At 54.6% G+C, this 13386-nt stretch overlaps 4 protein-coding genes across 5 annotated transcripts in view; 3 read left to right on the top strand and 1 right to left on the bottom strand.

Moving 5' to 3' along the window:
• LOC113207132 (protein singed) overlaps positions 1–3682 on the top strand; it is a 24814-nt gene extending 21132 nt beyond the window's left edge. The window contains exons 5-8 of the mRNA XM_052275744.1: positions 669–825; positions 1052–1213; positions 1321–1457; positions 1550–3682. Of these exons, the coding sequence (XP_052131704.1) occupies positions 669–825; positions 1052–1213; positions 1321–1457; positions 1550–1752 (659 nt within the window). The 3' untranslated portion in view covers positions 1753–3682. The remainder of the gene's footprint in view (positions 1–668; positions 826–1051; positions 1214–1320; positions 1458–1549) is intronic.
• A 167-nt stretch (positions 3683–3849) lies between these two features.
• LOC113207133 (uncharacterized) lies at positions 3850–5716 on the bottom strand. Its single transcript, XM_026423534.2, has 6 exons — positions 5448–5716; positions 5259–5342; positions 5075–5180; positions 4892–4977; positions 4657–4798; positions 3850–4414 (listed from the first exon to the last, which is right to left on the bottom strand). Exons 1-6 carry the CDS (start codon positions 5514–5516, stop codon positions 4083–4085), a joined length of 819 nt encoding a protein of 272 aa, XP_026279319.1. The 5' UTR covers positions 5517–5716; the 3' UTR covers positions 3850–4082.
• Positions 5717–6467: 751 nt separating this feature from the next.
• LOC127751741 (uncharacterized) lies at positions 6468–8130 on the top strand. The gene is made up of 6 exons (XM_052275746.1): positions 6468–6647; positions 6758–7003; positions 7088–7396; positions 7480–7695; positions 7785–7871; positions 7957–8130. Exons 1-6 carry the CDS (start codon positions 6531–6533, stop codon positions 8083–8085), a joined length of 1104 nt encoding a protein of 367 aa, XP_052131706.1. The 5' UTR covers positions 6468–6530; the 3' UTR covers positions 8086–8130.
• Positions 8131–8745: 615 nt separating this feature from the next.
• Positions 8746–13380, top strand: LOC113207151 (pH-sensitive chloride channel 2). Of its 2 annotated transcripts, none has more exons than XM_026423559.2 (9): positions 8746–8981; positions 10069–10276; positions 10364–10596; positions 11036–11118; positions 11193–11351; positions 11441–11596; positions 11669–11831; positions 11928–12156; positions 12859–13380. In XM_026423559.2, exons 1-9 carry the CDS (start codon positions 8911–8913, stop codon positions 13294–13296), a joined length of 1740 nt encoding a protein of 579 aa, XP_026279344.1. In that variant the 5' UTR covers positions 8746–8910; the 3' UTR covers positions 13297–13380. The 2 variants fall into 2 exon arrangements, with proteins under 2 accessions (XP_026279344.1, XP_026279343.1); XM_026423558.2 differs by having other exon boundaries at positions 8750–8981; positions 10066–10276.
• The last annotated feature ends 6 nt before the right edge of the window (positions 13381–13386 follow it).

Here is a 13386-nt window from a genome sequence, read left to right as displayed (position 1 = left end):
CCCCGCCCCGGTTACCGGTTTGCTGCTCTCCTCGTGTGTAGCGTTACATTTCCAGCAGAGCGGCCCCGGTGCGGTGCGTGTGAGCGAGAGCGCTCTGCCGGCGGCGGGGCGTGGCGTGGCGCTGCCGCCGCCACGCGGTGTGACTTCTAAACTGGTCTAAAAAATTAACGGCAGCTGAATAAAGAGAGGAGGGTATAGAATAAACTCCGATGGTCGTGACGTCGCCGTCCTGAAGCTGTGTCCGTTGTGGACTTCCCCCGCGGCCCGACCCGGCCCGGCGCGGCCCCTCTTGCAGTACAGAGCTACAGAGCTCGGCGCGTTATCGGCCGGCCTGCCGCTCCAGACGCTGCGTGTCTGAGTCAGGGTTCGAGTCGATAAGGAGGGAAGGCGCTGTCAAAAAAAGAAAGGCCGACAGTCATTATTGTAAAAATCAACGGCTTCCTTGACGCCGAAAACTTAATTTCATATTATACTCACCCTACAATTTATGATACAATTGGGCAGTTTTAAAATGTGCCAATTATTGACATGTTTGTCATTTTCAGACGGTTGTTAAATTTTATGTTCCAACTTCACGTTGTGGGTCCTCGCCCACGCTCTCCGCGGGCTGCGCGGGTCGCACTTGCTTCGACTTGTTTTTGACGTGACTGTGACTCTGGCCCATCCAGGTGTGGACGTGACCGCCAACCAGGATGACATCTCGAACCACGAGACCTTCCAGCTGGAGTTCGACCAGTCCACCAAGCGCTGGTACATCCGCACCATGCAGGACCGCTACTGGACCCTGGAGAGCGGCGGTGGCATCCAGGCAGCCGGCGACAAGAAGTGAGTACTCGCTCGACGGCGCTACTCCACCTCGCGGCACTACTCCGCGATGGCGGCTCTACTCCTGCGGTGCGCGGGTAGTTCAAACCATCTCTATTGTATGATTTGCAGTCGTACGATATATATGGTTTAAGAAATAAAGAGCAACACAGTTAATTTTTAATTAATTTATTTTTTGTTGGTTTACTTTTGGCTACCGTCTAACCGAGGCATTTGTATATTTCAGGTCCTCCAATGCGCTGTTCGACCTCGTCTGGCAAGGAGATGGATCAGTTGGATTCAGGGCCAATAACGGCAAATTTGTGGCAACCAAGCGTTCAGGACACTTGTACGCCAATGCCGACTCTGTGGAGGAACCTTCAAAATACTTTTTCTACCTTATCAACAGGTACTATATAAATTTATTTATTCTTAAATTTGTCTATATTTTTTACGCAATTATTTTGAAATTGATGTGGTGTGTGTTGTATTTATCGGATTATATTTTCTGTTTAGACCTATCCTCGTCCTGAAGTGTGAACAAGGATTTGTTGGTTACAAGAGCCCTCAGACCCCTAAACTGGAGTGCAACAAGGCATCGTATGAGACAATCCAGGTTGAACGTAGCGAGAAGGGTGTTGTATATTTCAAGGGTAAGTTATTATTGCAGGGTAGCAAATATATTTCTTTTTGATAAGATGTCAGCCACTGATTATTATTTTCATTCGTCCATTATTTTTTACAGGACAAAATGGTAAATACTGGCATGTTGATGGGGAAGGTGTATCCGCTGACTCTGACAACCAAGAGGGCTTCTTCCTGGAACTACGAGAGCCAACACGAATCTGCATTAAGAGTGTGACTGGGGAGTACCTTGTGGCTTCCAAGAATGGAATGTTCCGACTTGGAGACAGCAATTATGAAAATGCCACAAAGTGGGAGTATTAGGTTCAACTTTAATTGAGTGGCAATGCATTATCATTCCATTTGTGCAGTGCCGTTTCCAGCTTGGAATACTTTTGCTTGAAATTAATCTATCCCAGAATAAGATAAGTTGATTATTACGATTTAGCCTTAATGTTTTCAGATACTGGACCGTTACTCTTGTTGTGAGTACTTACAAATCATGTGCTTCTTTTTTTAAGTATATTAACTGTGGAGAATATGATCACTCTCCTTTTGTGCAATGGAAAGTATGTCCTTGTAGAACTAGTCAAGATGAAATCTTTTTTTGTTTTGTTTTTGTTAAATCTGTTGCCAAACAACTTGTCTTTTTTATAAATATGGAATATGGTTAAAAGAAGCATAAATTTTGGGTCTATTGTGCTTCATTTTGTTTTAATTAGACTCTGGGGATATTTTTGATTGTTTACTATTGGGTTTGTATCAGGACCTACCAGTCAATGAAATTTGTCTTTGGGTGTTTTAACACCTTGCATACACTTAATTTATGACAATGAAGAAATATACTTCCGTCTGCCATGTGTGATATGTTTCTCAGAAGTGGCGTATTGTCCTTGTTTAATTTACTGAAGACTGACAGCATGGTATTAACTACAGCCATGTCATGTATTCTGGAGCAATACACTTTTTGTAATCCAGTAGATTAGGCATGTAAGGGCTATCACTCTTTTAAAGGTTCTTGTGTAAGCTCCTGCCCTCTTTTAGGGAGATGGCAAAACCAATGATTGTTTAAAATGTATGCAAGAAGCCAATGAACTCTTCGCACTCTTGCAAATATTGTAAAATACACAATGTCTGTCAGTATTTATTCTTCTTCTAATCAACTGGTTCATAAGTAGAGGCCGGCAAGCCTTTTCTTCATTTTCATCCAAATTAGATATCCAAATCTTATGACTTTGAATTATTTTCTATCTTTTACATTTTTATACCTTTGTCATATGTATACCCAAAGTTTTGATGTTTTAATAAGGTGTTTTCAGGGTAGACAACCTGCGTTAAAATTATCAGCTTTTTCTTGTTTTAAGGACTGGTGCCCGAATCTTTTTATGTAAATATTCTTTGTCCTTGTTGTTTTTTTGTTATCTTACAAAAAACTATTGACTATTGTAGGGCAAAACTCCACTTGTGTTTAAAAGCAAGAATTTAAAAAAGTTATAAATGACTTGCAAGTTTAGAAAAAAATAATAATAGTGATTTAACAACTCAATTATTTAGGCCTAAAAATGACATGCCTGTTGCTGAGTACCTAGTTTAATGGTAACAAAGTTGAGAAACTTGTAAAACAGCGCAATTAGTATAATGAATAGCAGTAGAGAACTTTCACTAGCAGATAAACGATAAATTTTGTCTTATGCTACTATTGTGTGAGCACATTCTTTTATGTGATATGTCTGATTACGTCCCCGTTTTCCTCTAATTTCTTGGTATCCAAAGCTGCGGGCCAGCTATAACCCGCTAGAGGAAAACAGCCAGTACTTACTGCGTTTCATCCTGCCTTGCCTTTCCATTTGAGCACTGCCGCACAGCACCCTTTCTCTACTTAGGTTTGGGCAAGAATTATGAGTTGGAAATTGTAATAGGTGTGGGGGAGTCAGATTTGCAGAATTACGAGAGTATTTTTAAGTTCCAATGTTTCATATTGCTACAAGCTTTTTATTATGTTTTTATGTGAGAGATGACTGAATTTATTTATTTGCAACCAGTGAGGCATAAGGCCTTTTTATAGTATCACCAGTATGTTCTGTATGCAAATGTGCTTATTATTGCTTACAAATGTTTTTGTTTGGCTTTATTTAATTTTATTCAAGATACATGCTGAATGTGGTGTGCTTTATTGACTAGGAAGCCGTGAGGCACTTTTGTACATACCAGCCTTATGTATCATACCTAATAAATTGATTTAAATACCTTTAAATACCTTTCTCTTTTTCTTATCACATTTGCCATCTTACCTTAACTAGCTCCAGGGAGGACAAAGAACAATGTATCTCAGCTAAACCAATAAAGATGTCTGTTGCTTCCTGCACTTCGGCCTATTTTCCAACTTTTGATAATCAGATGTGTTCGCAAATTTGGGCAAAATTGGTGGGTCTGGTTTTATTATAGGGGTTGGTTGGAATAAAACAGGAAGGTACCCAATCTCACAAACACTACTTTGAAATCTGACATTGTATAATTTCGCTGAGAATAATGTAATCGCACCTCTTAAACACTAAAATAAATACAGGTATCGTTGGTGAAAAACTCGATATTATTTACGAGTTTGCGTAGATTCCGAAAGCCTCGTGGACTTTCTGAGCCTTAGCTATAACCGATTACGAGACCCGGTGCACAGTTGCAACCGTTGCAAGTGGGTACTCTTCTGCGTCAATGGGCACCAACCGAGCTACAGAAACCTCTGAGGACAACGCGTCACCCAGCTGTGGCCTTTCCGATGGATCTAGAGCTCTCGAGGTCTCTGCCCAACCGTCTGCCATGACAAACTCTTTAAGCACGTCGGTCATGGGCTCTGATACCCCACGGTCTTCCCTCCTAGAGGTCGTCTCGAATCCCACTAGGGGTGCTTCAAAGAGGACAAGCTCGCCGTCGCCGAGCCAGTGGTAGTACCGAAAGGCGTATAGCCAATAAGGGGCGACCAGTAGGGTGTCTGTAGGGGGTGATAGACAACGGTGTTAAACAATGAGTGAGCGCAGGAAAAAATCAGGGTAACTGCCAAAGAGTCAAGTCTTCACTTTTACATTCATTAATAAATTTGTGTAAAACCTCAAACCAAATAAAGTGACATAATCTAATTCGCTAATAAGATAAACAGACAAAAAGACTCACACTGAAACAGGATGCCTGCACCATCCCATCTGTGTGCTGTGTGCATACCGGGTGCATACTTACGTAGTGTGTAAAAGAGGCCCAGTGGCGCCCAGGGGAAGTACATCACATTGGCGGCGGAGAGGACCAGGTTGATGAACAGTGTCGGCGAAAACACGAGAAATGCAAGGACGGTTCGTCTCCTGCCGTCCACGTTGTACTTGACCTAGAAGCGTTCAATTCGTGACGGGACGATAAGCGCGAGCGCCGGGCCCCTGCAGCGGGGGCGCGCGAACCAGCTGCGAAAATCTACACTCACATTCCGGACGTCTATGAAGAGGAGCAAGGATACGGTCATCTGGGCCAGGTACATGAAGGCGTACCACAGGTAGAACGCGAGGTAACCTGGAAACCGAGAGAACCGGCGGGGTCGAGGGGTGGTCGTTGGTCGTGGCGGAGGATCCCTGAGCTCAGACCAACAGCCAGAGCCCACTCTACTCACGCCGCAGCTCCTGCTTGGACATGTGCCGGAGGGTGTCCCTGGACGTGAACGTCCCGGGGCGCGCCAGCTCGCAGAGGAAGAAGACGGTGAGCGCGAAGGCGACAACCTGTGCGGGCAAAGGGGGTCGTTGGAGCAGCCCGTCGCCATCGCGCCCTCACTACCGCGCTCGTCGCGCCAAACTCACCGCGTCCAGCGCGCCCTGTGCCTGCAGCAGCCGGCGCAGGTTGACCGGGACGAACCACCGCCCCAGCCTGTCCAGCCACTTGCGCTGCAACATAACCGCAACAACGACGACAACTCACACGTCACAAACTGCTGCGGCGGAGGCCCCGGGGCGGGTGGCGGGGTGGGGCTGGTCCACTGGTCCACTCACCCTGACGCAGAGCATGCTCACTAGGCGGCGCGGGCGCGGGCGAGGCCACCGCGGAGGGCTCGTGGCCATGCCGCGGCTTTGAACGGCAGTGCCGGCCGCGCCGGGCCCAGTATGTTGCCCGCCGGCCCGTCTGCGTACACACGTCGTGACCGCCTTATCTGTGTGGGGGTGCGGGGGAGAAGGGACCACTCCCGGCCGGCACGGCACGGAGACGGCCGGGCCGGGTTACACCGGCTACACACATTTTGCGTTCACCGTCTCGATGGAGACCATCCTGTCGAGGGTCCGACTCCGGTCGACATATCCTCCCCCGCTGCGGGACGGCGTGGCTGTGGGCTGCGGCCGCTCTCGCTTCCCCCGCCCCGCCCCGCCCCGCCCTGCACACCCCGCGCGCACGCACCGCGCCAACAGCCCCTGCACTCGCCCTGCATTATGTACGGCGGCGGGCCGGAACCAGACGCGCCCCTGAATGATTGACGGCCCCGCTCGGGCTCCGCGCGTCACCCTCTCTCTCTCCCTTCACGCCAGGACCTCCCCGTCCTGGCCGCCTGCGCCGCCGGCCGCGCCCTGGCCGACAATCTGCTGCGGCCCGCCCGCGAGGAAGCACAATAAAAGCCTCTCCTCTGCACCCCAGGGCCAGCGGCAGCCGCAGAGGCCTGAAGCAGGTGAAGGAGCGGGCGAGCGGGCAAGGCGCCCGTGGGGCGGCGGGTAGGCAACGCGGGAGCCTCGCCGCACGGCTGCTCGACGGGACGGCCTACCCACCGAGGCGCTCGCTCTCCGCGACCACCCATCAAAGACAAAAGCCTTTGTAGGCAGTTTCGCTCAAACCAGCATCCCTCACTAACCTTATTTCCAAAAAGTGGCACGTGTACCTTCATGTCGGTTCTCTTCCGCATTTTCATTTTCTTGTCTTTTATAACTCTGCTCAGCAGCTCTGCTACAGTGGTACGAGTGGTTGTGGTTCAGTTGAAACTGCCGTTGTTATGACCCTTTAGGTTTCTCTTTGTCGTATTTTTCAACTTGAGTTTTATTCTTTGCTCTTCTTTGTTGGGGAATGCATCCACTTTTCCGTTCCATATCAGCATGGGAGTCGAGAGCGTGAGCGATTTTTTTGCGTACTGGCTGAGGCAGCACGACAAGTCAGCCCCCAAGACACTGCGGGAGCGGTTCTGGTTGTCCTGCAGAGGCACTGGAGTTAAGGTACAGCAACGATGTACGACCCAAGACGTGCAGCGGTCGAGGCAGCGGCAGCGGCAGGGTTGTTGTTGTGCTTCTGTATGTCTCTCTCTTCTCCCCTCACTCTCTTGCAGTGGGCGCCGTTCACGGGGCTGCTGGTGATGACGCTGTCCGGGCTGGACACCATCATGACGCGCACGTCGCTGCTCGACGCGGGGCCGGGCATCCGCTTCCTGTTCGGGATGTACGCGTGCACCACGGCCGTGTACTTTAACGCGTTCAAGCAGGAGGAGACGCTGGCCATGTTGCGCCAGCTCAGCTGGGTCGCCGTGCAGGTCGAGGGCGGTGAGCTTGGCGGCCAGCCCGACCCAGACACCCAGGTCGGTGGCGAGCGTCCCCGAGGCTGCGTGGGCGCGCGCGGGCTTGCAGGCAGGCGATACAGCGTTTTTCTGTTCCCCTCGCAGGCGATGCTGCGGCGCACGGCGACCAGCTCGTCCAGGTTCATCCGCGGCGGCGAGATTTGGTCCTGCTTCGTCATGATCTCGATCGGGCTGCCCGTCGCGCTCACGGGCAAGCCCGCCAACCCGACGTGGCCGCCGCCGGACACGCCCGCCCAGTGGTGGTCGCTGCTCGTGCTGCACTGCCTCAGCACCGTGTTCCTGCCCGCCGCGTACTTCTCCCTGTTCCCGCTCATCACCAGCCTGTTCAGGCAGTGCTCGGCGCTGGAGCACGCCATCGCCAAACTGCTGGAGAGGGCGCACACCTTTCAGCAGGTGATTACGGCAACTTTGAGTCTTGTCCCTTCCGATTCCCTTCGACGGCACCTCTCTCAAACGCTTGCGCGCGGCTCGTGCAGGTCCGCGACGCGACGCTGTTGTCGTCCGAGCTCAACCACGGCTTCGCCATGCTCAACGGCCTCTTCCACGGCATCCTGTCGCACATCCTGCAGAGCACGCTGTTCATCCCGCTCTTCGCCGCGTACGAGATGCTCAACGGCCAGTTCGACGGCTTCCTCATCGCTGTCATCCCTCTCAACTTCGCCTTCTTTCTGCCGCTCTGCCTCGCCGGCGAGGTGCGGGCGGGGCGTCGCTGTGTGTGTCTCGTGAGTGGGCTGGGGCAGGCTCCGACGGAAGACTGAGGGTGTTCTCTTCGCTCTTACAGGGGACAAAAAGCGCCGCGCTCGCGGAGGCCGCGTACAACGGGTCCTGGCTGGAGGGCGATCACAACTGCCGTGTTTTGAGGTTGCAGGTCAGGTTCAGTTGACGTGACTTATTTTCAGAGTTGATGCGCTGCATCCGCCGACATGACGCTGGGGTTGATGTGCCCTGACCAGGTGATGCAGCGCGCCGCCAGGCCGAATCAAATCACCAGCCGTGAGATGGGCCCCATCAACCTTCGCCTCTTTCAGGAGGCCTTAAAATCTTGGTTTTCTTTCCTCAATTTTATGCTTAATACCCTGTGATTAGTAAGACACTAGAGATAGCAATTAGACTTAGAACACTCTTTATTCATGCGTTTCAGTGCCTATTTCCATTCGCCGGTTTCTTTTCCCAAACGGCCTGATTAATACCCTGTGATTTGTAATAGCCTACACTCGAGATAATAATAATTAGACATAAGACTGTGCTTAGTCATGCGTTTTTCAGTGCCTACATTTCCATTCGCCGGTCCCTTGCAGGTCCCTTATTCCAAATCGACCGATTTCTTAGTCACGAAAAATATGGAGAATTTCGGTGAAAAACGGGAGGGAGGGGCAATTCTTACAACAGGGGATAGGGGGAGGGCACGTTGCGATAATCAGCAGCCGATTGAGGGTTGCGCCGCGCACGTTCTCCCCTCCCGCATCCGTTGCTGCGCTTCCGGGCCCCAGTCGCGCTTCTCAAAGCCGAGTCACGGCGTCAGGGGCGCCTAGTGCCTCGCGCCCGTGGTTCCCTACCAATAGCTGGGCGCCGAGCGATCCGGACCGGAACGCGGCGCTCCCGAAGTGCGTTTTTCTCTTAACTGGATACAACAAGAGCCTCTCCGTCGCCGGGCGGGCGCGTCCTCAACCTTCACTTGGGGTGCCGCTCGCCGGCGCACCGCACCGCGCGGCGCACACGCAAACAAGCGCCGCGCTGCACCGCGAGGCGCCGCAGCGGCCGAGCCGCCGCGAGCGGGCCGCCCTAGACGGGGCCCGACGGGGACCAGTCGCCGCTGAGCTGCCGACGGCCGTGGAGCACCGCCAACGGGAAGGAGGGACGCCCCGGAGGCCGCGAGCTCAACTCGACGACGCACTCCCGGCCGCGCCATGGAGCGACGGTGGGCCGTGCTGCTGCTCGTCGGCTTCCTTGTCGGGGCCGTCGCCCAGGAAGGCGTCGGGTGAGTGTTATCTGTTCGGAGAGGCAGGTGGGGCTAATAGAATGCTGGCTCACGCTACGAGCGCAGCTTCACGTGATGAGCCGCACGGCGCGCTCTGGCCGGCCCCACCTCGGCATCCTGGTCCTGGTCGTGGTGGAAGACGGGGGAGGCGTGCCGGGGGTCGCCGACGACCCCAGGCGGCCCCAGTCGCCTCGTCGCGGGAAGCCGCGCGAGGCGCGGGGCAAACTTTACCGAGAAGCCCACTGATAAAACGCGTCTGTATGATAGCCGCTTTGTTTGCACCGGCGACTTGATGTCGCAGACGTGCAGCCTCCCGCCGCCACTCTGTAGTGCGCTAGCTGCACTAATGAGGCCTTGCATTAGTACGAAGAGGATCAGAAAAACACATTCTAGAACATCAATAACCATCTCAGTGGTTGTCGGAAATCGTCTGTACATTCTCTGGCAAACTCAAGTGTCGTGCATTGCCATAGTTTAAGTTTAAACCTCAGTACCATTCGTACTGCAGTTTTACGTATGATACAATTTGTGAAGTGCAGTTAGCGTCCTACACTTATAACTGCAGTCTAGACTGCAGTACACAAATGGTTCACACATAAAACTGGAGTACCATTGGCACTTCAGTTTAAACTGCAGTACGACACTTGAGTTTCCAGAGTAAAAAATCGGGGAGCGGTCAATCTCCGAAAAACAGTAAGAAGCTTAGGGTTTTCTGGCATGTGATTTCCTGATCGTCTTTACGCCGGATAAGATGCGTCTTTGCAATGATTATGGTACAGCAGCGGTGTCCATTCAGGGCGCTCTAGCGGTGGCCTGGCAGTGCACCTGGCCCTAGAGCCGCGGCGCCACGACGCTCGGGCCGAGGCCGTGCACATAATGTGCAGTGATTCATGACTCTGTCGTGCCTTGCCCCTCCTCGCGGCCGCGGTGCCGTCGCGTCCCTGTCTTAGCTAGGGCACTTGCGGCCGGCTGACTGCTGCAGCACAGCAGCACACACACTTCGGGCCTCACAAATGCGATGGCGGGGACACAGAAAGAATCGAGGAAACTAACTCGAATACTCCTTCTCCCCGCATCCCGGCAGAAGCCCGCGTCACAACCTGTGGTCCCGCCCCGGCCCCCTCGCGGAGGAGCCGGCCGGGCAGCCCATGTCCAGGGGGGAGCTGGTGCGGCGGCTCACGGACCCCGAGCACTACAACAAGCACGTCCGGCCGCTGGAGGGCGTGGCGCCCCTCAACGTGAGCGCGCGCACCTACATCTACCTGGCGCAGAGCAGCGAGGGACGCCTGCACCTGGTGCGTACGCGTACGCGGAGAGCTTGGGGTGGCCCGCCTCACCCCAGCGACTGACGACCTCTCCGGACCCCTTGTGTCCCCTCACAGGAGCTCAAGCTGACCATGAGGCAGGAGCTCGGCTTCCTCGACCCCCGCCTGCGCTACGCCGAGCTGTCCCCGGGCACCTGGGAGCTGTCCGGCGACGCGGACCTCATCCGTCTGCTGTGGACGCCGCACGTGTTCCTGGCCAACGAGCAGAGGTCCTCGCTGCTGGGCGCCGGCCCCGAGCACGACTCGCTCGTGCGGGTGCGTCCCGACGGATACGTCACCTTTGCCATCAGGTGAGGACCCGACGAGGACCTACTTACGTGCCCAATGACACCTCACTGCTGGGCGCGGACCCGCGGAGTACGTTGCCCGTGGTGGCCGTGTCGGTGTGGCCACAAACAGAGAGAGGGGTGCGTCACAACACTAACACTGGGGCGACCGTAAGAGGGCGGCGGGCCGCCCGCTCCACGCAGCTGCATGGCGGGTCGGCCTACCCTGCGCGTTGCAGGCGCCATGAAACACGAGCAAAACAAAGCCGTCGAAACTATTCGTGCTTTCTCTGCCACCGTTCACAATTCGTTAGCGATAATATTGAAAGGATACCTTTTCATATAGGGAAACGACGTGATGCTTCTAGTCTAGTGTTATCAAACTACTGGGTGCACTGCACTTGTCCTAGGACATAACATAATCCTGATCGAGCAATGACATGTCGCTTTTCAAACTACCCAGATTCACCGTCAGCGTTGTCTGCACCATGAAGGTCGGTCGCTTCCCCTTCGACCAGCAGGAGTGCCCGCTTCTGCTCGAGAGCTGTACGTACCGGTCTCCCTATCTCCGCACCCACCGCGAGGGCCGCTCTTACCTCCCACACTATGTCCGTCCGCAGGGTTGGACGACGCGGAGGACCTGAGGCTGCACTGGGCCGGCACGTACGGCGACCGCCTGATCCTGGACTCGTTCTCGCTGATGGGCTGGACCACGGATGAGAGGCTGCGCGCGAGGATCAACATCAGTGACCCCGTGGAGGAGTACCCGGAGCACTTCAGTGAGGAGCGGAGCGCGCTGGAAGCTAACAGGGGGTGGGGGGAGGGGGGTGCGGAAGCATGACTACAGAGTGCGTCTTTCTATGTCCAGGCAATAAGTATTCGAGCCTCAAGCTCACCTTCTCACTCTCCCGCGAGTACGGCTTCTTCCTCATGGACTACTACCTTCCTAGCGTGCTGCTCGTCGTCATCTCCTGGGTCACCTTCTGGATCGACCCCGACGTGGTTCCCGCCCGTGTCCTGCTCGGTGCGGTTCTGCTCGAAAATTAAAGACGGTGTGGCATGATGGACGCACGTTCACGTCTCGTTCCTCTTTCAGGCTCGAGCACGATGCTGACGTTCATCACCCTGGCGGTGCAGACGGACCGCTCTCTGCCCGTCTCGTACAACAAGGCGAGCGAGATTTGGTTCGTGGGCTGCTGCACCTTCATCTTCGGCTCTCTCGTCGAGTTCGCCTTTGTCAACACCATTTGGCGCCACGGGTAAGTGTGGCAAATTCTTTGCAAGGGGAGGGGTCACAAATCAGAGGAGACTAGGGCCTTGTCACTACTGCAACGCGCACGCGGCACTATCCGCAGGCAGAGCGTGGACCTCAAGAAGGTGAGCACGAAGCACATCCTGCGCTCCACTCTGGGGACGCCCAAGCCGCCGCGGCGCCGCCTGCTGCCCCAGGAGCGCTACGCGCGCCGCCGCACCTCCTCGCTGCCCGACCTCTTCAAGCCGCACGAGGCGGGCCAGGGCGGCGGGCTCGTCAGCGCCCTGGGACTCGAGCAGGCGCACCACTCGTACTACAACACCATACACTCGGTGAGTCCGAAATGCGGAGAGTGAGGATTCAGAGAACGTTCAAAAGAACGGCAGCTTGAGAAAAATGTAACCAACAGCGCAGGTTCAAAACCTCGTCCCGCGAAACTCGGGGCCGACTCGCTGCCGATGCGGCTACCACGCCACCTTATGTCCAAAGATGGACGAGTTAGATTCATAGATCATAGAACGAGTCGCTCCAGTCGATTGTGCGTTTTGAAGACCAGCCGCGTATGGGATGGAAGGAGAGCGGAGTCAACCAAAAAGTAACTCCGCTCCGTCGTTCGCAGTTACGAACTCGTTCATTCTCTGCGAGCTCTCGTATCGCCCGGCGGGTAGGCAACATCTTGCCCGCGGTGTATGCGTGTACTGCGGGGTAGCATACCCTGAGTCTCACAGGCACCAAGCCGTTAATTCACCGACCGAATCTTGAGTTTAAATGTTCCCTAGGGCTTCTTCGATTTCGTTGTGGACGCGGACTAGGTGTCGGAGGTTTAAATACCCACCGCGTTGCCATGTGCTTATTTTTGTGTTTTGGAATAAGTTGCGTAACTTTCTATGGAGGACATCACCCTAAAGGAGAAGAACAGGGGATCGGCCAGGAACATAACGCCGTTTTGTTATTTTCCGGCCGATCCTCCTGCTCTTCTTCATCAGAGTGAAGTCCTCAACACAAAGTCGCGCACTTGGTGCCTTCCCCTGCAGGGCGCGCTACGTCCCTCCCCGCTGGCGTCCGTGTGCGAGTCGGCCGAGACGCTGTCCGTGGACGAAGACGACGACGAGGCCGCCGACACCGTGTCCGAGGGCGGGCGGCCGGCGGGCCGCGGGGGCGGGGTGACGTTCGACCGCGCGGCCACCCTGGCGGCCGAGGAGCACGACAAGCGGCCGCGGCTGCAGCCGCAGGTGGCGGGCACGCGGCGCCAGAGCCTGAGCGCCAGCCTGGCGAGCGGGCTGGCGCGCCGCGTGCAGGGCTTCAGCAGCAGCGGCTACGGCCGCCGCATCTCCGTCGCGCTCACGCCCGCCTTCACGCGCATGTCCGCCTCCGAGGTGGCGGACTGGATCGACCGGCGGAGCCGCGTGTACTTCCCCCTCGCCTTCCTGGTCTTCAACGTCGCCTACTGGACGTTCGTCGTCTACTTGTGAAGGGGTTAATGTGGAAGTAGGATGAGTGGTTGCGATATGAGGTCTAGTCAAGGATCTGAGGGAGGCGTGTAATATATAAAAGTTTATCAT

Source organism: Frankliniella occidentalis, unplaced genomic scaffold (genome assembly GCF_000697945.3).
Source record: "Frankliniella occidentalis isolate FOCC.00 unplaced genomic scaffold, Focc_3.1 Scaffold866, whole genome shotgun sequence".
NCBI lineage: Eukaryota > Metazoa > Arthropoda > Insecta > Thysanoptera > Thripidae > Frankliniella > Frankliniella occidentalis.
Note: the sequence above shows the minus strand (reverse complement) of the source record. Positions and strands in the feature narration are given on the sequence as shown.